The 25,604-nt window shown below is 42.5% G+C and overlaps 1 protein-coding gene across 1 annotated transcript; it reads left to right on the top strand.

Moving 5' to 3' along the window:
* Positions 1-13,231: 13,231 nt before the first annotated feature.
* LOC124697733 (protein CHAPERONE-LIKE PROTEIN OF POR1, chloroplastic-like) lies at positions 13,232-17,559 on the top strand. The gene is made up of 5 exons (XM_047230280.1): positions 13,232-13,337; positions 13,685-13,883; positions 13,990-14,087; positions 14,497-14,941; positions 17,124-17,559. The coding sequence occupies exons 2-5, from the start codon at positions 13,732-13,734 to the stop codon at positions 17,272-17,274; spliced, it is 846 nt and encodes a 281-aa protein (XP_047086236.1). The 5' UTR covers positions 13,232-13,337; positions 13,685-13,731; the 3' UTR covers positions 17,275-17,559.
* Positions 17,560-25,604: the final 8,045 nt, after the last annotated feature.

The following is a 25,604-nucleotide window of genomic DNA, read 5'->3' as shown; positions in this document are numbered from 1 at the left end:
AACGACAAAGATAGAGAATCAGGTATAAATTATGATTATAAATGCATTGAAGCTTTTATGGATACTGATAAATTTCGTAATATGAGTGCTACTTATGGTCTTGACTCTCAAGTTGTTGCAAATCTTTATAAAGCTTTTGCCTCTCATTATGAATTGCCTAAGAAGAATTTTGATAAGTATCATGAACCGTATAAAGATAAAATTGATTCATCTATTAATAAATGCGTTGTAGTTGAAACTGTTGATCATGTTATTCCTGAAGCTTATATTGAAAAAACTCCTTTCCCTGCTAAAATGAAGGAGTACTCTGTTATAAATAGTGCGGTTCATAAAAGTGAAAAGAAACCTATAGAACCTGAAGAACAAATAAAATTTGAACCTGCTTTTGCAATAGTTAAAGATCTTGTGACTGAAAATTTGGAGGAAGGTCATATTATTTTCTGTGAAGATGCTTCTAATATTGTTTCACATCCTAATAAACCCAATCAAGCTAGTGTTCCTATGCTATCTGTTAGAATTGGTGATCATTGCTATTATGGTTTATGTGATATTGGTGCAAGTATTAGTGCTATTCCTTATGAGCTTTACACGGAGATTATGCACGAAATTGGTTCTTGTGAACTTGAAGATATTGATGTGGTTATTCAGCTGGCTAATAGGGAAACTATTTCTCCAATTGGTATTGTTCGAGATGTGGAAGTTCTATGTGGTAAGATTAAATATCCTGCTGACTTTTTGGTACTTGGTTCTGCTGCTAGTGAATATTGTCCTATCATTTTTGGTAGACCTTTTCTAAATACTTGTGGAGCTATTATAGATTGCAAGAAAGAGAAAATTTTGACTAAATTTGCTGGTGAATCTTATGAGTTTAAATTTTCTAAATTTACCAAAACTCCTTATAAAATTGATCTGCCTAATGATGATTTTAAAATGGAACAGTGTGCATCTATTGTTCTTGTTCCTAATAATCCTTTGCAGCAACATTTGGAGAATAGCGAGAGTGAAGTTTTTAGGCAAGAAAGAGATGAACTTGATGAAATTTTTCTTCGCTAACCTATTCTTAAGCATGATCTACCGGTGGAAGATCTGGGTACAACACCGCCACCAAAGGAAGACCCTGTCTTTGATTTAAAACCTTTGCCTGATAATCTTAAATATGCTCATATTGATGATAAGAAAATATATCCTGTTATTATTAGTTCTAAGCTTACAGAGTTTGAAGAAGAAAGGTTATTGGAAATATTGAAGAAACACCGAGGAGCTATTGGCTATACTCTGATGACTTGAAGGGGATTTCTCCCTCTATTTGCCAACACGCCATTAATATGGAAGATGATGCGAAGCTTCGTTGTTGAACCTCGGCGTCGTCTAATTCCTAAGATGAAGGATGTGGTAAGAAATGAGGTATTACGACTTCTTGAAGCTGGTATTATATATCCTATTGCTGATAGTAGATGGGTTAGTCCTGTGCATTGTGTTCCTAAGAAAGGAGGAATGACTTGTTGTGCCTAATGATAATGATGAGCTCATACCTCAAAGAGTAGTTGTAGGGTATAGAATGTGCATTGATTATCGAAAAGTTAATAAAGTTACTAAAAAAGATCATTACCCTTTGCCTTTTATTGATCAAATGTTAGAAAGGTTATCTAAAAATACTCATTTTTGCTTTCTTGATGGTTATTCTGGGTTTTCGCAAATTGCTGTTAAAACTAAGGATCAAGAGAAAACCACTTTCACTTGTCCCTATGGAACTTATGCTTATAGACGTATGCCTTTTGGTTTATGTAATGCTCCTGCTACTTTTCAAAGATGCATGTCTGCTATTTTTCACGGTTTTTGCGAGAGTATTGTAGAGGTATTCATGGATGATTTTTCTGTCTATGGGAATTCTTTTGATAATTGCTTGCGGAACCTTGATAAAGTTTTGCAGAGATGTGAAGAAACTAACCTTGTTCTTAATTGGGAGAAATGCCACTTTATGGTTAATGAAGGAATTGTATTGGGACATAAAATTTCCGAGAGAGGTATTGAAGTTGATAGAGCTAAAGTTGAAGCAATTGAGAAGATGCCCTATCTTAGGGATGTTAAAGGTATTCGTAGTGTTCTTGGTCATGCTGGGTTTTATAGGAGGTTTATCGAAGATTTCTCCAAAATTTCAAAGCCTCTTACTAATCTTCTTCAAAAAGATGTACCTTTTGTTTTTGATAATGATTGTAAGGAAGCTTTTGAAACTCTAAAGAAAGCCTTAACAACTGCTCCTATAGTTGAACCCCCTGATTGGAATTTACCATTTGAAATTATGTGTGATGCTAGTGATTTTGCTGTAGACGCTGTTCTTGGACAGCGGGTAAATAAGAAATTGAATGTTATTCATTATGCTAGTAAAACTCTTGATGCTGCTCAAAGAAATTATGCTACTACTGAAAAAGAATTGTTAGCTGTAGTCTTTGCTTGTGATAAGTTTAGATCTTATATTGTTGATTCAAAAGTTACTATTCATATCGATCATCGCTGCAATCAGATACCTTATGCAAAAGAAAGATGCTAAGCCGAGGCTTATTAGATGGGTACTTCTGTTGCAAGAATTTGATTTACATATTGTAGATAGGAAAGGTGCTGATAATCCTGTTGCTGATAATTTGTCTAGATTGGAAAATATTGCTTATGATCCTGTTCCTGTTAATGATAGTTTTCCAAATGAACAATTGGCTGCAATAAAGGTAAGTTCGCGAGACAGTCCTTGGTATGCTGATTATGCTAACTTTATTGTTTCCAAGTACTTGCCTCCAACCTTTTCAGCTCAGCAAAGGAGAAAATTCTTTTATGATTTGAGGCATTATTTCTGGGATGACCCACACTTATATAAAGAAGGAGTGGATGGTATTCTGCGAAGATGTGTTCCCGAATATGAACAACAAGAGATATTGAGTAAATGTCATGGTAGTGCTTATGGAGGACATCACGCCGGAGAAAGAACCGCGCAAAAGGTTCTACAATCAGGTTTTTATTGGCCGACTCTCTTCAAAGATGCAAGAAAGTTTATTTTATCTTGTGATGAATGCCAAAGAGTTGGTAATATCTCCAGACGCAATGAAATGCCTATGAATTATACTCTTGTTATTGAACCGTTCGATTGTTGGGGATTTGACTTCATGGGACCTTTTCCCTCTTCAGAAGGTAACACTCATATACTTGTTTCTGTTGATTATGTTACTAAATGGGTGGAAGCCATACCTACAAAAAGTGCTGATGGTGAGACCTCTTTAAGAATGCTTTTAGATATTATTTTTCCTAGATTTGGAGTTCCTAGATATATTATGACTGATGGAGGTTCTCATTTTATTCACGGTGGTTTTAGAAAAACTCTTGCTAAATATGGTATTAGTCATAGAATTGCTTCCGCTTATCATCCTCAAACTAGTGGGCAAGTAGAATTATCAAATAGAGAGATTAAATCTATCTTGGAAAAGACTATTAATAAAACTAGAAAGAATTGGGCTAGTAAATTGAAGGATGCACTATGGGCTTATAGAACTGCTTATAAAAATCCCATGGGAATGTCACCTTATAAAATGGTTTATGGAAAAGCTTGTCATTTACCTTTAGAACAAGAGCACAAAGCTTATTGGGCTGTTAGAGAATTAAATAAAGATCCTAAACTTGCCGGTAATAAGAGGTTGTTGCAATTGAGTTCTTTAGATGAATGGAGAAGTGAAGCCTATGAAAACGCTAAAATCTTTAAAGAGAAAGTTAAGAAATGGCATGATAGAAGGATTATCAAAAGAGAATTTAATATTGGGGATAAAGTCCTATTGTATCGGTCTCGTCTCAGATTCTTTGCAGTGAAATTACTCTGGAAATGGGAAGGACCATATGTTGTTGAGGAGGTGTATCGCTCAGGAGCCATTAAAATTAGCTCTCTCCAAGGCAATGCCACACAAGTGGTGAATGGACAAAGACTCAAGCATTACATCTCAGGTGATTCTTATAATGTTGATGTTGATATTATTCGAGTGGAAACACGGGAGGCTTTCATCAAAGGACAAATCGACAGTCCGCCAGAACTCGACTTTGAATAGGTAACAGTACTGGTAATGAAAAGTTCGCAATTTACTTTCCGAATAATATTTTTGCTGTTTTTGGAAAATATGAAAAATTACGAGATCGAAACGGAGTGGAGGAGACGCACGAGGGCGTGCCCCCATAGGCCGGCGCGGGCCCCAGCCAGGCCGCGCCGCCCTATGTGCTGGCCGCCTCGTCGCCCCTTTCCGACTCTGGTTCGATCTGGTACTTTCCTTTTGTCGTGAAAATTTTTGCTATATAATCCCCCGGACCCCTGGAGGTCCGTATATCGTTTTCTCGACGTGTTTTGTTTCGAGCTGTTTCTGCCAGGATTTGTTTTCGGTCTAGAAGCACCATGGTCTCCAAGAACAAGGGCAAGGAGCTTCCGGATGAAGATAATCAAGATCTTGAGTGGAAAGAGGAGAACAAGAGCGTCAAGGAAGAAGATGAAGAAGAGGTGGAGGAAGACTCGCGTGCACACCGGCGTGCTACCGTCGCAAGCGTCAAGGTGGTGGACAACCCCTTCAGTGCAAACAAGAGCGCAAGAATTCGCACCGGAGGAGGGGTTCCACGTCATTACCTAGCTCCGAAGACATCTTTCTCAGGCACTCACCATCCCTTCCGCAATCTAATTTTCAATAATCAAATTGAAAGGATTCCCAGGGCAGCATTGCCCAGCAATTGGGATATAGATCGTTCTAACACTGCAGGAAGGATGAAGCCTGAGGGTGAAGAGTGGGGAAATAACTCCAAGAGTTGGGACTCGCCGTCGGACATACTTCTTAACCGCGTCGAGCACAATTCGGAGATGATTCGCAACCTCACGTACAAGATTGATGAGCTTCGGGAGCTTGTTGAGAAGCTTGTCGGAATTCATCACCACCATCGCCAAAGGAGTAATTCATCATCGGTATTGGCATCCCCTTGGTTTGTTCCAAGCTTGGGGGAGTGCCGCGGTATCACATCATCACTATCTTTTACTTTTTACTGTCAAGTAGTGTCATATCATGAGTAGGGAAGTTATCATATAAGATGGTTTGCAGTTTGGAAGTATCTCTCCTTTAGTTATTCGTCTATGTATCCCTTGGTGTGAGTTATCGTTATGGAATATTAATGAGAAGTCTTATCATTTACATATTGCACATCTTATTTTAGTTTGCAATTTCTATTATATGATTTATCTTGTTGTTAGTATTGGTATCACTTTGGGAGCATTGAATAAATCTATTTGGTCTTGGCAAACTTAGCATTGGTCAATAGCAACAACACTTTGAGGTTTAAATAGAAAAGAGAAATACATGTAGTTGTTTCATTGTCTTTCTTTCTTGTTAGCTCATAGCCTATTATTCTGAAGTTAAAACTGTTTGTGCTTATAAGGAAGATGCATGATTATTTCTATCACATGTATATTTGTTTGTTTCCTTCAACTCTTATGCTTGCTAATTAACCTTGCTAGCCAAAGACCTGTACTGAGAGGGAATACTTCTCGTGCATCCAAACCTTAACCCAAACCTATGCCATTTGTGTCCACCATATCTACCTACTACATGGTATTTTCTGCCATTCCAAGTAAATACTTCGTGTGCTACCTTTAAACAATTCAAAATTTACTATCTCTTATTTGTGTCAATGTTTTATGGCTCATGAGGAAGTATGTGGTGTTTTATCTTTCAATCTTGTTGGGCAACTTTCACCAATGGACTAGTGGCTTCATCCGCTTATCCAATAATTTTGCAAAAAGAGCTGGCAATGGGATTCCCAGTCCCGAATTAATTAAACTAAATAGACACTCCTCCATGGTATGTGATTGATGGACGGCACCCGAAGGATTCGGTTAGCCATGGCTTTTGTAAGCAAAGGTTGGGGGGAGTGTCATCATAATAAAACTAAAATAAAAAGGCACTCCTTCATGGTATGAGATTGTTGAGCGGGCACCCGAAGGATTCGGTTAGCCATGGTTTGTGAAAGAAAGGTTGGAAGGAGTGCCACACAAAATAAAAATAAAATGGGAGCCGCTCTTTGAAGGTTTGTCCGGCAAGGGGTTAGAGTACCCGCTACCGATCGTTGACAACAACAAACACCTCTCAAAATGTTACTTTTATTCTCTTTATATGATTTCAAAACTGAAAAAGCTCTAGCACATGATTTAATCCCTGCTTCCCTCAGCGAAGGGCCTGTCTTTTACTTTATGTTGAGTCAGTAAACCTATTTCCCTCCATCTCAAGCAAGCATTTGAGTAGTTGTGATCAAACCATTATATTGTGATTTGCTTCATCATGTCTTTTATTCTTCCTTTTTAGTACAAGTTTTATCTGAATGAATATAGCTTTGCAAGTTATCAATGATCATGAGGAGACTATTATGATTGAGTATGCAAGTTGTGCCATATAAACTTTAACATGAGAGCGCTGCTCGATAGATAAGTATAATCTGTTAATTGTTCTCTGACCAAGAACGAAGTTTGCCATCACCAAATATGATTTCTTATGCACCTTTATTTGTGATTACCTTATACTTGTTTCAAGTTGAGTCATATGAGGAAGTTGTTTACTAGAATGTCTTGTGTGAATGAATATGATGCTTCTTCTCCGTATTTTATTTATCGACTCCTCACTCCATAAACATGTGGTCCTGTTTACTGAGTTCGGTTTCGCTTGGGGACAAGCGAAGTCTAAGCTTGGGGGGAGTTGATACGTCCAATTTGCATCACTATTTTGTATCATAATTTGCTGTTATTCATTGATATATTTCATATTTGGACATAATACTTATGTTATTTCAACTATTTTGCATGTTTCATCATTATTGGAGGATCGAGCGCCGGAGCCAGGATTCTGCTGGAAAAAGCACCGTCAGAACGCAATATTTCGGAAGATCAACTGTGGAAGGAAATTATACCAAAAATCCTATTTTTCCAGATGACGAAGGAAGCCAGAAGGGGGAGCCGAGGGGACCCAAGGTGGGCCCACACCATGGGCCGGCACGGCCCAAGGCCTGGCCGCGCCGCCCAGTGAGGAGGGGGGCCCACAGCCCCTCTCGCCTCCTTTTCTTCGCGAAATCCTTCGTCCCGAAGACCTAAGCCACAGAGGGTACCTCGCGAAGAGTTACAGCCGCCTCTGCGGGGCGGAGAACACCAGAGAGAAAAGTGCTCTCCGGCGGGCTGAGATCCGCCGGGGAAATTCCCTCCCGAAGGGGGAAATCGACGCCATCGTCACCGTCATCGAGCTGGACATCATCTCCATCACCATCATCATCATCTCCACCATCATCACCGCCGTCTCCACCGCTGGACATCGTCACCGCCGTAGCAAGTTGGGTTTGATCTTGATTGTTTGATAGGGGAAACTCTCCCGGTATTGATTTCTACTTGTTATTGATGCTATTGAGTGAAACCGTTGAACCAAGGTTTATGTTCAGATTGTTATTCATCATCATATCACCTCTGATCATGTTCCATATGATGTCTCGTGAGTAGTTCGTTTAGTTCTTGAGGACATGGGTGAAGTCTAAATGTTAGTAGTGAAGTATGGTTGAGTAATATTCAATGTTATGATATTTAAGTTGTGGTGTTATTCTTCTAGTGGTGTCGTGTGAACGTCGACTACACGACACTTCACCTTTATGGGCCTAGGGGAATGCATCTTGTACTCGTTTGCCAATTGCGGGGTTGCCGGAGTGACAGAAACCTAAGCCCCCGTTGGTATATCGATGCAGGAGGGATAGCAGGATCTCAGAGTTTAAGGCTGTGGTTAGATCTATTCTTAATTACTTTCTTGTAGTTGCGGATGCTTGCAAGGGGTATAATCACAAGTATGTATTAGTCCTGGGAAGGGCGGTACATTAGCACAGGTTCACCCACACAACACTTATCAAAACAATGAAGATTAATTAGCCGTATGTAGCGAAAGCACTAGACTAAAATCCCGTGTGTCCTCGAGAACGTTTGGTCATTATAAGTAAACAAACCGGCTTGTCCTTTGTGCTAAAAAGGATTGGGCCACTCGCTGCAATTGTTACTCTCGCACTTTACTTACTCGTACTTTATTCATCTGTTACATCAAAACCCCCTGAATACTTGTCTGTGAGCATTTACAGTGAATCCTTCATCGAAACTGCTTGTCAACACCTTCTGCTCCTCGTTGGGATCGACATTCTTACTTATCGAAGTTACTACGATACACCCCCTATACTTGTGGGTCATCAGACCCCAATTCAAAACTTCCATATGGACGAAACCTAGGGGGACAGGGACTCCTCCCTTTCCCCCTTTGTTGGCCGGCCAAGGAGGTGGAGTCCACCATGGACTCCACCCCTCCCACTTGGTTGGCTGGTTAGGGTTGGTGGAGTCCAACCAGGACTCCACCTTCCATGGTAATTTCTTCCGGAAGGTTCTAGAACATTCTAGAGCCTTCCATAAATGCACCGGATCATTTCCAAACTTGGAAAGTGACTTCCTATATATGAATCTTATTCTCCGGACCATTCCGGACCTCCTCGTGATGTCCTGGATCCCATCCGAGACTCCGAACAAAATTCGAACTCCATTCCATATTCCATATCTACTTAAAACGACATAAAACCTTAAGTGTGTCACCCTACGGTTCGTGAACTATGTAGACATGGTCGAGACTCCTCTCCGACCAATAACCAATAGCGGGATCTGGAGATCCATAATGGCTCCCTGATACGTCTCAAACGTATCTATAATTTCTTATGTTTCATGCTAGTTTTATGACAATACTCACATGTTTTATATACACTTTATATCATTTTGATGCATTTTCCGGCACTAACCTATTAACAAGATGCCGAAGCGCCGGTTCTGTTTTCTGTTGTTTTTGGTTTCAGAAATCTTACACAGGAAATATTCTCGGAATTGGACGAAACAAAAGCCCACGGTCTTATTTTCCACGGAGCCTTCCAGAAGTCCGAAGAGGAGACAAAGAGGGGCGACGAGGCGGCCACACCCTAGGGGGGCGTGGCCCCACCCCTGGCCGCGCCGACCTATGGGGTGGGCCCCTCGAGCGTCCCCCGACTCTGCCCCTTCTCCTATATATTCTCTCCGTCGCGAAAACCCTAGTACCGAGAGCCACGATACGAGAAAAGTTACTGTGATGCCGCCGCCGCCAATCCCATCTCGGAGAGGGGAATCATCACCGGAGGGCTCTACATCACCATGCCCGCCTCCGGACTGATGCGTGAGTAGTTCATCCTTGGACTATGGGTCCATAGCAGTAGCTAGATGGTTGTCTTCTCCTCTTGTGTTATCATGTTTAGATCTTGTGAGCTGCCTATCATGATCAAGATCATCTATTTGTAATGCTACATGTTGCGTTTGTTGGGATCCGATGAATATTGAATACTATGTCAAGTTGATTATCAATCTATCATATATGTGTTGTTTATGTTCTTGCATGCTCTCCATTGCTAGTAGAGGCTCTGGCCAAGTTGATACTTGTAACTCCAAGCGGGAGTATTTATGCTCGATAGTGGGTTCATGCCTCCATTGAATCTGGGACGATGACAGAAAGTTCTAAGGTTGTGGATGTGCTGTTGCCACTAGGGATAAAACATCGATGCTTTGTCTAAGGATATTTGCGTTGATTACATTACGCGTAGTACTTAATGTAATTGTCTGTTGTTTGCAACTTAATACTGGAAGGGGTGCGGATGCTAACCCGAAGGTGGACTTTTTAGGCATAGATGCATGCTGGATAGCGGTCTATGTTCTTTGTCGTAATGCCCTAAGTAAATCCCATATTAGTCATCATGATATGTATGTGCATTGCTATGCTCTCTCTATTTGTCAATTGCCCAACTGTAATTTGTTCACCCAACATGCTATTTATCTTATTGGAGAGACACCACTAGTGAACTGTGGACCCCGGTCCATTCTTCTACATCTGAAATACAACCTACTGCAATCATTGTTCTCTGTTGTTCTTTGCAAACAAACATCATTCTCCACACCATTCGTTTAATTCTTTGTTTACAGCAAGCCGGTGAGATTGACAACCTCACTGTTAAGTTGGGGCAAAGTATTTTGATTGTGTTGTGCAGGTTCCACGTTGGCGCCGGAATCCCTGGTGTTGCGCCGCACTACACTCCTTCACCAACAACCTTCACGTGGCCTTCATCTCCTACTGGTTCGATAACCTTGGTTTCTTACTGAGGGAAAAACGTGCTGCTGTGTGCATCACACCTTCCTCTTGGGGTTCCCAACGGACGTGTGCATCACACGCCATCAAGACCTTTTTCTGGCGCCGTTGCCGGGGAACTGAATAAAAGTTACACCACAAAGATTTCTAACTCCCACGTCAACTGCACGCCAGCACTTCCACATATTCAACGATAACTTAGTGATCGATTGAACCATTTACATACGATACTGATTCCCTTTGTCACGCGATATTTTACTTGTCCGAGGTTTGATCATCGATATCTCCATACCTTGTTCAACCTCGTCACCGACAAGTACTCTTTACTCGTACCGTGGCATATCATCTCTTGTGAACTAGTCACATGCTTGCAAGCTAATCAGATGACATTCCAACGAGAGGGCCCAGAGTATATCTATCCGTCATCGGGATGGACAAATCCCACTCTTGATCCATATGCCTCAACTCATACTTTCCGAATACTTAATCCCATCTTTATAACCACCCATTTACGCAGTGGCGTTTGATGTAATCAAAGTACCCTTCCGGTATAAGTGATTTACATGATCTCATGGTCAAAGGACTAGGTAACTATGTATCGGAAGCTTATAGCAAACTGAACTTAATGACGTGATCTTATGCTACACTTATTTGGGTGTGTGTCCATTATATCATTCATCCCATGATATAACCTTGTTATTAATAACATCCAATGTTCATGATCGCGAAACCATGACCATCTATTAATCAACAAGCTAGTTATACAAGAGTCTTACTAGGGACTCCTTGTTGTTTACATAACACACATGTATCAATGTTCGGGTTAATACAATTATAACATGGTATGCAAACATTTATCATAAACACAAAGATATATAATAATCACTTTATTACTGCCTCTTGGGCATATCTCCAACACATGCATGATCTTGTAGAGCTTATTCCTAGCTTCAAAACAAGCTCAAGATCATCAAAATCGGAGTTCGGATGCTAAAGTTATGCTCATTTCAGTTTGATGTTTCTGCCAGTTTTCGAGGGAGGCGTATTATCCGGCCCAAACAAAATATCCGCCCTGGATGGGGGCCGGATATTTGCAAATATCCGGGCCCGGATAATCCGGCCTAAGCCTACCCAAACGGTCATATTTCGATGGGAGGGGGTATTTAAGCCCCCATCCTTCCTCCTTGGGCTGCTACCTCTTCCCTCATTTGCTCTCCACTATTGTTGACCTTGAGAGCTTGACATATCCCTCTACTCCTCCTATGCTTCTTGAATCTTTTTAAGAGAAAAGGAAGAGGATATCTAGATATACATTTCTACCAATCAAATCCCTCTCTTTGTGAGGGAAATCCACTAGATCTAGATCTTGGAGAAATTTGGTGTTCCTCCTCTTATTTGTTCTTCCTCTCTTATTCCCCCAATAGTTTTTGTAGCTTTGTTGGAATTTGAGAGAGAAGGACTTGAGAATCTTTGTGTTGTTCTTGCCATTGCATTATTTGGTGCATCGGTTTGAGTTCTCCACGGTGATTCGTGGAAGTGAAAGCAATAAGGTTGTTACTCTTAGGTTCTTGGAACCCTAGACGGATTCTAGTCTTTGTGGCGATTTCTTGGGAGCCTCCAATTAAGTTGTGGATGCGTGCCTCAAGCTTTGGGTAAGGCCCGGTGTACGCCTCGAAGGAAATCCCTTAGTGGAACCGTGACCTAGGCCTTTGTGGCGAGGGTCACCGGAGAATAAGGTGAGGCGCCTTCGTGGCGCTCGGTGTGTGGTGTGACTCCCGCATCTTTGGGTGAGGCCTTTGTGGCGTTGGTGTGCATCGAGCAACCACACCTCAAGGTGAGGCCATTTGTGGCGTTCGGGAGAGCTAAGCCACCGCAACTCTCCAACGGAGATTAGCACTTGCAAGAGTGTGAACTTCGGGTATCATCGCCTCCCGCATGCCTCGGTTATCTCTATACCTGAGCTCTTTACTTATGCAGTTTACTTTGTGATAGCCACCATGCTTGATGCTATATATCTTGCTATCACATAGTTTTCTTGTATTGCTTAGCATAAGTTATTGGTGCAGATAGGTGAACCATAGTATATAGGCTTTGGGCTTGACAAAGTAAACGCTAGTTTTATTCTGCATTTGTTAAGCCCATCTCGTAAAATTTTAAAACCGTTATTCACCCCCCTCTAGGCGACATTCGTGTCCTTTCACCCATCCCGACTCTCTATATCCCCCCTCTAAAAGTTTGAAGACTAGCAACTATGCTTTGTCATATGAACGATGGTCCCTTATTTTATACCAGCCTTCACAACATCACCATCAGAATGGTATTATCATGTTTAAGCCGCCACACTTGGTTAGCTGGCATGGCTAGGTTGAAAGAATGGAAATCGTGGAATCCTATTCATTCTAACATTTTTTTTGGTGTACACATCCTCCACCTCCACCTGTCAAATAAGTGCATCCTCTTTTGCTCATCTGGATCTCCTCTTTTGCTCATCTGCCACATGAGGGCTGCTCCGGTGCTCCCCCTAACGAAGTTGAAAGGTCATAGTTAGTTTTTTATTTCTGTGTTAACCCATATCCAGCCCATACATACTCATCTATATTGATACTGTATGTGTATGTCATGTAAGAAGAAAAAAAATCAAGTGAGCAAGATTTTTATAGGACCTTTCTATTTCGACACACGCACGTGACCGTAGATACGTACAAAATGAGGTACAACATAACGCGGATCATACGAGTCTATACATAGCTGTACAGACGGTAGACCTGTACTAAAATTACGATCGTATCCTGCTTATGAGAAGATCTCCACCGTTATCATGTTGACAGGTGTAAAAAAATTCTAGAGAGAAGCACCGGAGCAGAAGTGCTGCCACGGGCCGGGCCGGAGCGGAACCATGCCTGCACTGCTTGGACGACGGAAGCAAATCAATAGGTAGTCAGGTTTTGGCCCATCATCTCTCATCGCCTTCGTTTTCGGGCCTGCTGATCCGCCGAGGTCGACACCCGAGACTCGTCGTACCCTGGCTGCGCTCCCCCACCCTCACCGACCCCTCCGCCACCTTATCCAAGGCGAAGACGCCGCCCGCCCTCGCCGGACGCACGGATCGCCTCCTCGGTAAGCCATCCACCTCGCCTCCTTCCCCCCGCCCTCTGTTCCCCGTGCGGCGCCGCGCCCTGCCGCCCAATCATATCCTGCGCCGATGCTTAGGTTAGCCGCGCTCAAGTCGCCGTCCGCCGCCGCGCCCGCAAGTCGCCGTCCGGCGTCCGCCGCACAGGACTAACTGGGTTGCGGATTTCAACCCAACCACGCAGCATTTATGTCCCACCCCTAAAAAAAACCCATAGCGTAGCGTCTCTTCACTGCTCCTGGCATTGATGTGACTACTGAGGCATACTGTCATTCTACTTTTCCTGTATACCCTGCATTTTTTTTTTACCTATGGCCATTGTTGTTCTGCACAGGAGGGTGAAACATCCTCGGCTTAGGCTGTTCAGCTATTTTCCCTGAGATGTTGGCGCATGGTCTAGCAACCAACCCCCTGAGGGCCACCAGATGTCCAGTCACTTCGAGGGCGTCAAGTGCGCCGCTGGGGCTCGTCTCTTCGCTGGGCTTCGACAGGGGATGCAAGGACAAGGTTAAACTTTTCGTCAGTGCGGATAGGTACATAACTCCTTATGCTTCTTACATGACCTTAACCGTCATCAAAACATTTATCTAATTTACACTGCGAGATGAGAAGAAACCTTACCGTGATTTTGTAATGCAGGTACACGAAACATGGCGCTCTTCTCAGTACGCACAGGTGTTCCAGAATAACACCGTTCGCATCTGCGGCATTTGGTGACAGAGCCGACTCTTCGACTCGTAAGTAATCGACCTGCCTACTTCTGTGACAATAAAAGCATTACATAGTAGATTCTTCAGATGCATTGGCCTGGAATTATAGAAACTCTGAACTGGAATTAGCAAGGGACAACCAACTCGTATCCATATCAGACTCTGATAATCAATTTCTTTTCCGCACATGATTGATTTTAGATGGTATCGTGGTAAAATGTAAACACCCGATGGTACTTTTGCCAAGTATTACCTGTTACATGTATTATGCATGTTCAGAGAGCTACCTAGTTCTAAAATAAGTCATACCAGCCACTTACTCATTTTCTATTCTAATATGTGCATGTGCTTGCTATATTGTTTTGTTAGTTGCTTGGAGATTTTTTTTTAATAATTATAAGCTCTAGAATTATTTTTAACCTCTTTATTTCTTCAGCCATTTTTCCCAGAATCAATGTGAAGGATCCATATCAGCGACTTGGGGTCAGCAAGGAAGCTTCTGAAGAAGAAATTCGAGCTGCCAGGAACTATCTCATAAGCAATTATGCAGGCCATAAACCAAGCGTGGATGCAATTGAGTCTGCCCATGACAAAATCATCATGCAGAGTTTCTTTGATAGAAGAAAACCCAAAGTGGATATGAAGAAAAAGTTCAGGGAACTTACTCAGTCACGTCCGGTCAAGGCTGTTCAGGCCAGATTTCAGACACCAAATAGCAAAGTTATCTGGAAGACAGCGGTGACTTTCGTCTTGCTTGGAGTGCTTACCCTTCTTTTCCCTACTGAAGAAGGGCCAACTCTCCAGGTGCTGATCTCTTGTGCAGCAAATATCTATTTCCTTCACCAGAGGCTCAAAAGTGGATGGAAGTCATTCTTTTATGGGTAATACTTTCTTCCCTTCCGTCGTTTCTACCTTTGAGTTGTTAAGGATATGCTGAATTGGTCTTTAATTAGCTCTGTGCAGCGTTGCTTTGGACTGTTTCGCTTCAGTAGCTGTTCTGGTGCACATTTTGAACCCTAACATGCCAGACAACCAAAATCTCAAAGCCTAGCGGCCTTTCCACCACTAGTCAATTGCCATTGTCATCTCCAGCTGAATATCTCTCTCCTCGTAGTGGTAGCAACAAAGATCTGCTCTGACAGCACTGATTCCCTCCACTTCTGAGACATGCCTTTCCTTTGTGAGCCATTGCCACCACCATCTTCAAACCCTACAAGTCAGATCTGCATAGTTTCTCGCAGTGGGTACAACACACACAATCATTTTTATTTGTTCATCCTCATATCCAGAGAAGTGAAAACCAAGCACATCTGATGTCTTGCCACCATGCCTTGTGTTAGTTGTGACAGTCTAGCATCACAGTTGTCTTCGTGTATGCATCTTCCAAAATATTTTGCAGCTGTTATGTCCTGTGAAGTAAGTATTATAGTGGGTAATGGTTGACTAATGAGGTGTAGTAGTTGGATTGTGGTTCAATATGGGTTGCCTGGTAATCTGTAAACATGCACAAATGTAGTTTAACATCTGTGTCCTGTGGATCTGTTTTAATTTGATATTTGTAAGTAAAAAAGCTTGCCTATCAGCCTGTGAAATCCACTTCTTGCGTACTTGGGTGAAATCACGCCTCTCCGATTATGTTCTTTACTCACATGCTTCTCCCGCTATCTCTTTTATTCAATGTCTGTTCTGATGCTAAATGTACATGCAGTACATAACATTAGGGGGGCTTGTCTGTTTGCAAAGTCTTATGATCCCAGGCAGATACTTTGCTTGTTTACATTTTGGTATCCATTCATCAACCATCAAAACAACAAAACAACAAAAAATGTGTGTCTATGGGCTGGCTAGTGTTAGTTGTTCATCAAATGTTCTTGGAATGGGAGCATTTGAACTAAGTACCACATAACAGCACATATAAACACAAAATTGCGCTCCAGCGATTCTGGCATGTCAAGCTTATTTATTCTTGCAGGTTTTGGTTTTTATTTGAAGTAGGGATTTCGCTTCCATATATTCTTCTTTCTGTTTCGGGTTTTTTTCTGGGGACATGCTTGCAAAAGCAAGTCTGTGTACCTATGTGTATCTACCGAGATGGGGTCGAGGATGGCCATTCATGATTGCATGCTACTATGTTGTTTGAACCCAGTATTTGACTATTTTCCCAGCTCGCGTTTAGCATTCATTTGATTAGTACTGGATCACTTAAAGCTTATTAGTTATCATTACCGTTTTGCAGTACAACAGTGTTGATTCATAACTTGTTCTTAGCTTGTCAAATAAATGGAGTTTTGAATCTGTTGTTAGATTATCATTTTTGCTGTTCTCAGTACTATATGTGATCATTAACCTTGTATGTACATTCTGTTTTAAGATTTCTTACACAAGAATGTAGGCTCTGGGTTCCTGGAAACATCCTATCAATTAGCTCGTGTAAATATGAGTTTTGTCGAAAGCTTATTGTTGTTTTGTGATAATAAAGATTAAGAAGCAGAAATGCAGAATTCAACGACGTTGCTTGATGCATAGCATGTTCTAAGTAGACTGCACATTTTATTTCAAGTAGAATTGCGTGGTCCATGTTAGATTTTCATTGTTCTGTTATTGGTGCTTTATGTGATTATTAACATTTTAGATAGTAGATACATTATGTTGATTGTTTTATGAGCTTTAAAGTTGAGTCCTCTGCGGATTCAAAGACTAGTCGCTAGTTGTTAAATACGCATGCTGCATATACTACATTACTGCTCTAGAAACATGTTTGCAAATCAGATATGAGCTAGGAGTAGAACTGAACAATGTTTCCACATTCAAAATCAATTGACTAGGAGTAGGAATCCAGAATTCAGAACACGTTTTCCATCCATAATTACTGCTGCTAGCCCAACAAGTGGGTACAAGGTGCCAGTCAGGAGCCATGTATCAACTAGTATTTATAGACGCGGCTAGTTAAGTGATGCTTTTATCATTGATTCCGTTTTGAGATTTTAGGAAGTAGCCTCTGGCTTCCAGGAAATGCATCCCATAAGATCAATTTCTGATGCTGAATTTGCTCTGATCTTTCAGGTTCGGATCCTTCTTTGCTTCCTGGTTTCTTGCCACATTCTTGATGGTATCAGTAATTCCGCCTATACTGCCTGGTCCGAGAAACTTGGAAGTGAGCACTGCGTGCGTCGCTTATGTGTTCCTTTTTGTATCGTCAACCTTCCTGAAGTAGGAAATTTTGATATTGGAAATCCTGGTGTTCCCATTTTAGCCCTTAGTCTATATCAGGCTGTATAACGCAATGGCGTCTTTTATTTTTCAGAGGTGGGAAGTGGTAGTTCTTTGCAGATTTTCTAGTATATATCAGGTTGTAACGTGTGACATAGAGCTTTCTTGCCTTGCCCCTTGAAACAGGATGGAACCTCATGTAGGCACTTTCGATTGCTGTATTAAGTACAGTTCGTTTTTGGATAGATCATCATATAATAATTCCATAATGTTTCTTTTTGGATTGAAACTCTTATTTTGTGGTACATCAATTCCTTCCCATTCCATGGACAATTGCTTCTCAACAGTCCTGATAGCGTCTGCTGGATGGCAACCCGAGGAATATCTCAAGTTGTTATGCCTGCTCTGATCCGATGTGATCTGATCCTTTTTTTTTTTTTTTGAAACGGAGGCAAAAGCTTTACCTCATCTATTAATTAAGCAGAAGGTGCCCGATTTTTAGGAGAAAATTGGGCAAAAACCTACAAACAACAGGGCCAAGTCCAAACCCATGACTATCCCGAAGGGGCACACCCAGCCACCCTGGCTACCCACAAAAGCTACATAACAGCGAAGCTCAAGTTGGCCTATGCTAAACAGATGGCAGCTCTTGAGTTGCTGTGCCTGCACTGTCGTTTCGTAACGCTACAACAGCGAACGGATTTTGCATCTTTCTGATTTGATTGGCTGTCACGAGCTTTGAAACCCGTGACAGGCAGCCAGCACGATTTCAGTCAGAGGTTGGTCGATGCTATAGTGCTGGTGGGGCTTTTAGCTATTTTCCAGACTATTCAATTCACTTGATCTGTTCTGTATAAACAGGACGTGTCTCTGGCACACAGTTGCTAATGGACGATTACACATGGTCCGTGAAGAGAATAATAATGTGCTGTGTCAGACAAGCCTGTAACCCTGCTGCATGTGTAGAATGTCGTGGCGTATCATACTTAGAGGTGCTGATGTCCTCTTATCGTAGCCTTTTGTAGTAGATTGAAACAGGTGCTGTTCACAGATGAAGATATCCTTTTGTAGTAGATTGAACAGATGTTGGTCACAGAGAAGGATATCCATATCCTAATTGATAAAATCTTTTGGGCTCTCTACATGATAGGGGGTAGCTGGGTGCTCCATGATTATTTTGTCAGCTACTTTTATCGCCCACAAAACATCAAACTGAGGTATCTTGAAGGCTACATATTATTCTGATCCTTGTGAACCAGGGCAAACCACCTCACTATATTAATCGTCCGGGCACCAAAAAAAAAAAGGAGTGGTTGCTTTTCTCCCTTGATCCTGCTTTCCCGGTTGACTGCTAAACTGTTGCCACCGCGGTCCTCCCTGCTACAAATCATCCTGATCCTGTCGATGTAATGGTGCACTGATCAGCAGGTCACTGTTGGTCCCTTGTCGCAGAAAACAAGCATCATTTTCCTTGTTCAGATGAGCATCATCCGCATCCCATTTTACACACGCCAGAAACTGTAGCGGTACATCCCAAAAGTGTTTTGTACACTCCAGTATCTATGGCACTTGCACGTGGATGATTGATTGACGCCAGACCAAGGTAGCAAGTACGTGCACGTGCAGAAGACACGACGTCAGGGCATCTTCAACCGCGCGACCCAAACCCCGCCCGCGCGTCCGCTTGGATCGAGCCGGACAAAAACGCGGCCCAGCGCGGGGACGCACCGCAAAAGCGGACGGCCGCGGCGTCCGGAACGACGCAAACCCGGTCCAAATCTGGGCTAGGTTTGCGTGGCCGCGGATGGCACGCGCCGTCCGCTCGCGTCCGCCCGCTGGTCGCCTCGTCTCCCTTGGGCCCACTGTCGGTGACCGGGGAGACTATTAAATGGGGGCCCGGAGGGGATCCGTCCCTCCAGCTCCGGTCCCCGCTCCGCTCCCCGAGCAAAAACCGCCGCCATGGCCCCGAAGCGACGGTTCGCTCCCGGAGCGAACGACGACGAGGCCGGCAGCGATCGGCGTCGGCCGCCGGCGGCCGCGGGCCGGAGGGACCGCGGCGGCCTCCCACATCGGAGAGGCCGCCCGAGGCGGTGCGGCATTGCCGCAACCGCCACCTCTCCTCATCGAGCCCAAGCCGGAGTCCTCGGAGGAGGACCCGGACCTCCGCGCCGCCACGATCATCTCGGCGGCGGAGGAGAGGCGAAATGGCCGCAGCTCCATGCGGTCATTCGCACCTCCGAAATGGAGGAGGCGGCGCGGCGGGAGGTGGAGGAGGCGGAGGACTGGGAGCTCTACGCCCAGGCCCTCCAGGCGCGACGGGAGGAGGAGGAGGAGGCCACGCGCCGCGCCGACGAGGCCCGCCGCCGGGCAGGCGGCGGCGGGAGAGGACGAGCGGCGGCGCCGGGAGGCCGAGCGCCGCGCCGCGGGGAGAGACAGCGAGCGCCTCGGGGAGGAGGCGCTGCTCCGTGCGCGGTGATACGTCTCCGACGTATCGATAATTTCTTATGTTCTATGCCATATTATTGATGATACCTACATGTTTTATGCACACTTTATGTCATATTCGTGCATTTTCCGGAACTAACCTATTAACAAGATGCCGAAGTGCCGGTTCCTGTTTTCTGCTTGTTTTTGGTTTCGAAATCCTAGTAACGAAATATTCTCGGAATTGGACGAAACGAAGACCCGGGGGCCTATTTTGCCACGAACCTTCCGGAAGACCGAAGAGCATACGAAGTGGGGCCACGAGGTGGCGACACCACAAGGCGGCGCGGCCAAGGAGGGGCCCGCGCCGCCCTATGGTGTGGGCCCCTCGTTAGGCCCCGACTCTGCCCTTCCGCCTACTTAAAGCCTCCGTCGCGAAACCCACGAGGCGAAAAACCACGATACGGAAAACCTTACGAGACGCCGCCGCCGCCGATCCCATCTCGGGGGATTCTGGAGATCTCCTCCGGCACCCTGCGGGAGAGGGGATTCATCTCCCGGAGGACTCTACACCGCCATGGTCGCCTCGGAGTGATGAGTGAGTAGTTCACCCCTGGACTATGGGTCCATAGCGATAGCTAGATGGTTGTCTTCTCCTCATTGTGCTTCATTGTTGGATCTTGTGAGCTGCCTAACATGATCAAGATCATCTATCCGTAATACTCTATGTTGTGTTTGTCGGGATCCGATGGATAGAGAATACCATGTCATGTTAATTATCAAGTTATTACATATGTGTTGTTTATGATCTTGCATGCTCTCCGTTACTAGTAGAGGCTCGGCCAAGTTTTTGCTTTTAACTCCAAGAGGGAGTATTTATGCTCGATAGTGGGTTCATGCTCGCATTGACACCGGGACGAGTGACGGAAAGTTCTAAGGTTGTGTTGTCTTGTTGCCACTAGGGATAAAACATTGGCGCTATGTCCGAGGATGTAGTTGTTGATTACATTACGCACCATACTTAATGCAATTGTCTGTTGCTTTGCAACTTAATACTGGAAGGGGTTCGGACGATAACCTGAAGCTGGACTTTTTAGGCATAGATGCAGTTGGATGGCGGTCTATGTACTTTGTCGTAATGCCCAATTAAATCTCACTATACTTATCATGTCATGTATGTGCATTGTTATGCCCTCTCTATTTGTCAATTGCCCTACTGTAATTTGTTCACCCAACATGCTTTTATCTTATGGGAGAGACACCTCTAGTGAACTGTGGACCCCGGTCCATTCTTTAATACTGAAATACAAATCTGCTGCAATACTTGTTTTTACTTGTTTTCTCTGCAAACAATCATCTTCCACACAATACAGTTAATCCTTTGTTACAGCAAGCCGGTGAGATTGACAACCTCACTGTTTCGTTGGGGCAAAGTACTTTGGTTGTGTTGTGCAGGTTCCACGTTGGCGCCGGAATCTCTGGTGTTGCGCCGCACTACATCCCGCCGCCATCAACCTTCAATGTGCTTCTTGACTCCTACTGGTTCGATTAAACCTTGGTTTCTTACTGAGGGAAACTTGCCGCTGTGCGCATCACACCTTCCTCTTGGGGTTCCCAACGGACGTGTCAACTACACGCATCAAGCAAATTTACGGCGCCGTTGCCGGGGAGATCAAGACACGCTGCAAGGACTAAATTTTTCTTCGCGGAATTTATTGGATTCAGCTGCTGGAGGTACCTTTATGTCCATCACTCTTGGTGAAGCAACAAAGCTCCTTGATAATATGATGGTTAATTACTCTGAATGGCACACGGAAAGAGCTCCACAAGGTAAGAAGGTAAATTACGTTGAAGAAACCTCTTCCTTGAGTGATAAGATTGATGCTATTATGTCTATGCTTGTTAATGGTAGGACTAATGTTGATCCTAATAATGTTCCGTTAGCTTCATTGGTTGCTCAAAATTCTAGGCCGAATCCTAATAATAACTCTTATGGTAGATATGTTTCACCTAATGAGGAAAAGATGTTAGAAATTGAAAGATCCACCAAGAGCTTTATGCAATCACAATATGAGCAAAATAAATTGTTTACTAAAACTATGAATGAGCAATCTGCCTTGTTGAAGAATATAGGAAATCAACTTAAAAATTTGAATATGGAGATTTCTGGGTTGCAAACTAAACTTGCAAATGCTGAAACCCGAATCTCATACATGTCTGCGTCACAATCTTCTTTAATTAATAAAATGGCTGCTAAACCTGATGATATTGAAAATAAAATTGTTACTACAGCAAATGCCATCCAAGTTAGAATTAATGAGAATATAAGATTAATGGCTGAACTGCGTGCTAGGTGGGATAGAGAAGAAAATGAAAAACTAGCTAAAACGGAAAATGTAGCTAAAGTTTGGACTATTACCACCACTAGCAATGCTAATTCTTCACATATTGCTGCACCTCCTACTATCAATGGTAAAATAATTGGTGTTGGCAATGCTTCTACTCCTAGTGCAAAGCGCGCAAAATTACCTGAAACTGCTAAAACTGCTCAAACTGCTTGTGATAAAACTGCTGAAATTTTTTCCAACCTTGGGGATGATAATCCCATTGCTTTAGATTGTAATGATTTAGATTTTGATGATTGCCACATCTCTGAAGTTATAAAGTTCTTGCAAAAACTTGCTAAGAGTCCCAATGCTAGCTCTGTAAACTTGGCTTTCACAAAACATATTACAAATGCTCTCATAAAAGCTAGAGAAGAGAAACTAAAACTTGAAACTTCTATTCCTAGAAAGCTAGAGGATGGTTGGGAGCCCATCATTAAAATGAGAGTCAAAGATTTTGATTGTAATGCTTTATGTGATCTTGGTGCAAGTATTTCCGTTCCGCCTAAAAAGTCTATGATATGCTTGACTTGCCACCATTGAAAAATTGTTATCCGGATGTTAACCTCGCTGATAATGCTAAAAAGAAACCTTTGGGGAGAGTTGACAATGTTCATATTATGGTTAACAATAACCTTGTCCCCGTTGATTTTGTTGTCTTGGATATTGAATGCAATGCATCCTGCCCCATTATATTGGGAAGACCTTTTCTTCGAACCGTTGGTGCTACTATTGATATGAAGGAAGGTAATATTAAATATCAATTTCCTCTCAAGAAAGGTATGGAACACTTCCCTAGAAAGAGAATGAAGGTACCTTATGATTCTATTATTAGAACAAATTATGATGTTGATGCTTCATCTCTCGATGTCACTTGAGTTACACTTTCTGCGCCTAGGCTGAAAGGCGTTAAAGAAAAGCGCTTATGGGAGACAACCCATGTTTTTACTCCAGTATTTTTGTTTTATATTTGTGTCTTGGAAGTTGTTTACTACTGTAGCAACCTCTCCTTATCTTAGTTTTGAGTTTTGTTGTGCCAAGTAAAGTCTTTGATAGTAAAGTAAGTACTAGATTTGGATTACTGCGCAGTTACAGATTTCTTTGCTGTCACGAATCTGGGTCTACCTCCCTGTAGGAAGCTCAGAAAATTAAGCCAATTTACGTGCATGATCCTCAGATATGTACGCAACTTTCATTCAATTTGAGCATTTTCGTTTGAGCAAGTCTGGTGGCCTAATAAAATCCATCTTTACGGACTGTTCTGTTTTGACAGATTCTGTCTTTTATTTCGCATTGCCTCTTTTGCTATGTTGGATGAATTTCTTTGATCCATTAATGTCCAGTAGCTTTATGCAATGTCCAGAAGTGTTAAGAATGATTGTGTCACCTCTGAACATGTGAATTTTTATTATGCACTAACCCTCTAATGAGTTGTTTCGAGTTTGGTGTGGAGGAAGTTTTCAAGGATCAAGAGAGGAGTATGATGCAATATGATCAAGGAGAGTGAAAGCTCTAAGCTTGGGGATGCCCCGGTGGTTCACCCCTGCATATATTAAGAAGACTCAAGCGTCTAAGCTTGGGGATGCCCAAGGCATCCCCTTCTTCATCGACAACATTATCGAGTTCCTCCCCGAAACTATATTTTTATTCCGTCACATCTTATGTACTTTCCTTGGAGCGTCGGTTTGTTTTTGTTTTTGTTTTGTTTGAATAAAATGGATCCTAGCATTCACTTTATGGGAGAGAGACACGCTCCGCTGTAGCATATGGACAAATATGTCCTTAGGCTCTACTCATAGTATTCATGGCGAAGTTTCTTCTTCGTTAAATTGTTATATGGTTGGAATTGGAAAATGCTACATGTAGTAATTCTAAAATATCTTGAATAATTTGATACTTGGCAATTGTTGTGCTCATGTTTAAGCTCTTGCATCATATACTTTGCACCCATTAATGAAGAAATACTTAGAGCTTGCTAATTTGGTTTGCATATTTGGTTTCTCTAGAGTCTAGATAACATCTAGTATTGAGTTTTGAACAACAAGGAAGACGGTATGGAGTCTTATAATGTTTACAATATGTCTTTTATGTGAGTTTTGCTGTACCGTTCATCCTTGTGTTTGTTTCAAATAACCTTGCTAGCCTAAACCTTGTATCGAGAGGGAATACTTCTCATGCATCCAAAATCCTTGAGCCAACCACTATGCCATTCGTGTCCACCATACCTACCTACTACATGGTATTTATCCGCCATTCCAAAGTAAATTGCTTGAGTGCTACCTTTAAAATTCCATCATTCACCTTTGCAATATATAGCTCATGGGACAAATAGCTTAAAAACTATTGTGGTATTGAATATGTACTTATGTACTTTATCTCTTATTAAGTTGCTTGTTGTGCGATAACCATGCTTCGGGGACGCCATCAACTATTCTTTGTTGAATATCATGTGAGTTGCTATGCATGTCCGTCTTGTCTGAAGTAAGAGAGATCTACCACCTTTATGGTTGGAGCATGCATATTGTTAGAGAAGAGCATTGGGCCGCTAACTAAAGCCATGAATCATGGTGGAAGTTTCAGTTTGGACATATATCCTCAATCTCATATGAGAATAATAATTGTTGCCACATGCTTATGCATTAAAGAGGAGTCCATTATCTGTTGTCCATGTTGTCCCGGTATGGATGTCTAAGTCGAGAATAATCAAAAGCGAGAAATCCAAAATGCGAGCTTTCTCCTTAGACCTTTGTACAGGCGGCATGGAGGTACCCCATTGTGACACTTGGTCAAAACATGTGCATTGCAAAGATCCGGTAGTCCAAGTTAATTAGGACAAGGTGCGGGCACTATTAGTATACTATGCATGAGACTTGCAACTTGTAAGATATAATGTACATAACTCATATGCTTTATTACTACCGTTGACAAAATTGTTTCATGTTTTCAAAATAAAAGCTCTAGCACAAATATAGCAATCGATGCTTTCCTCTTTGAAGGACCATTCTCTTTACTTTTATGTTGAGTCAGTTCACCTATCTCTCTCCACCTCAAGAAGCAAACACTTGTGTGAACCGTGCATTGATTCCTACATACTAGCATATTGTACTTGTTATATTACTCTATGTTGACAATATCCATGAGATATACATGTTACAAGTTGAAAGCAACCGCTGAAACTTAATCTTCCTTTGTGTTGCTTCAATACCTTTACTTTGATTTATTGCTTTATGAGTTAACTCTTATGCAAGACTTATTAATACTTGTCTTGAAGTACTATTCATGAAAAGTCTTTGCTTTATGATTCACTTGTTTACTCATGTCATTACCATTGTTTTGATCGCTGCATCCACTACATATGTTTACAAATAGTATGATCAAGGTTATGATGGCATGTCACTTCAGAAATTATCTTTGTTATCGTTTTACCCGCTCGGGACGAGCGAGAACTAAGCTTGGGGATGCTTGATACGTCTCCGACGTATCGATAATTTCTTATGTTCTATGCCATATTATTGATGATACCTAC

Source organism: Lolium rigidum, chromosome 3 (genome assembly GCF_022539505.1).
Source record: "Lolium rigidum isolate FL_2022 chromosome 3, APGP_CSIRO_Lrig_0.1, whole genome shotgun sequence".
In the NCBI taxonomy this organism is placed as follows: Eukaryota; Viridiplantae; Streptophyta; class Magnoliopsida; order Poales; family Poaceae; genus Lolium; species Lolium rigidum.
The sequence above is the reverse complement of the archived record's forward strand: the minus strand, read 5'-3'. Positions and strand labels throughout refer to the sequence as shown.

Excerpts from the sequence above, each read along its gene's own strand:
- LOC124697733 (XM_047230280.1), top strand. The coding sequence starts at position 13,732 with ATGTTGGCGCATGGTCTAGCAACCAACCCCCTGAGGGCCACCAGATGT. Across the intron at positions 13,884-13,989 it reads CTTTTCGTCAGTGCGGATAG|GTACACGAAACATGGCGCTC; the intron begins GTACATAACTCC and ends TTTGTAATGCAG. Across the intron at positions 14,942-17,123 it reads TGGAAGTCATTCTTTTATGG|GTTCGGATCCTTCTTTGCTT; the intron begins GTAATACTTTCT and ends CTGATCTTTCAG.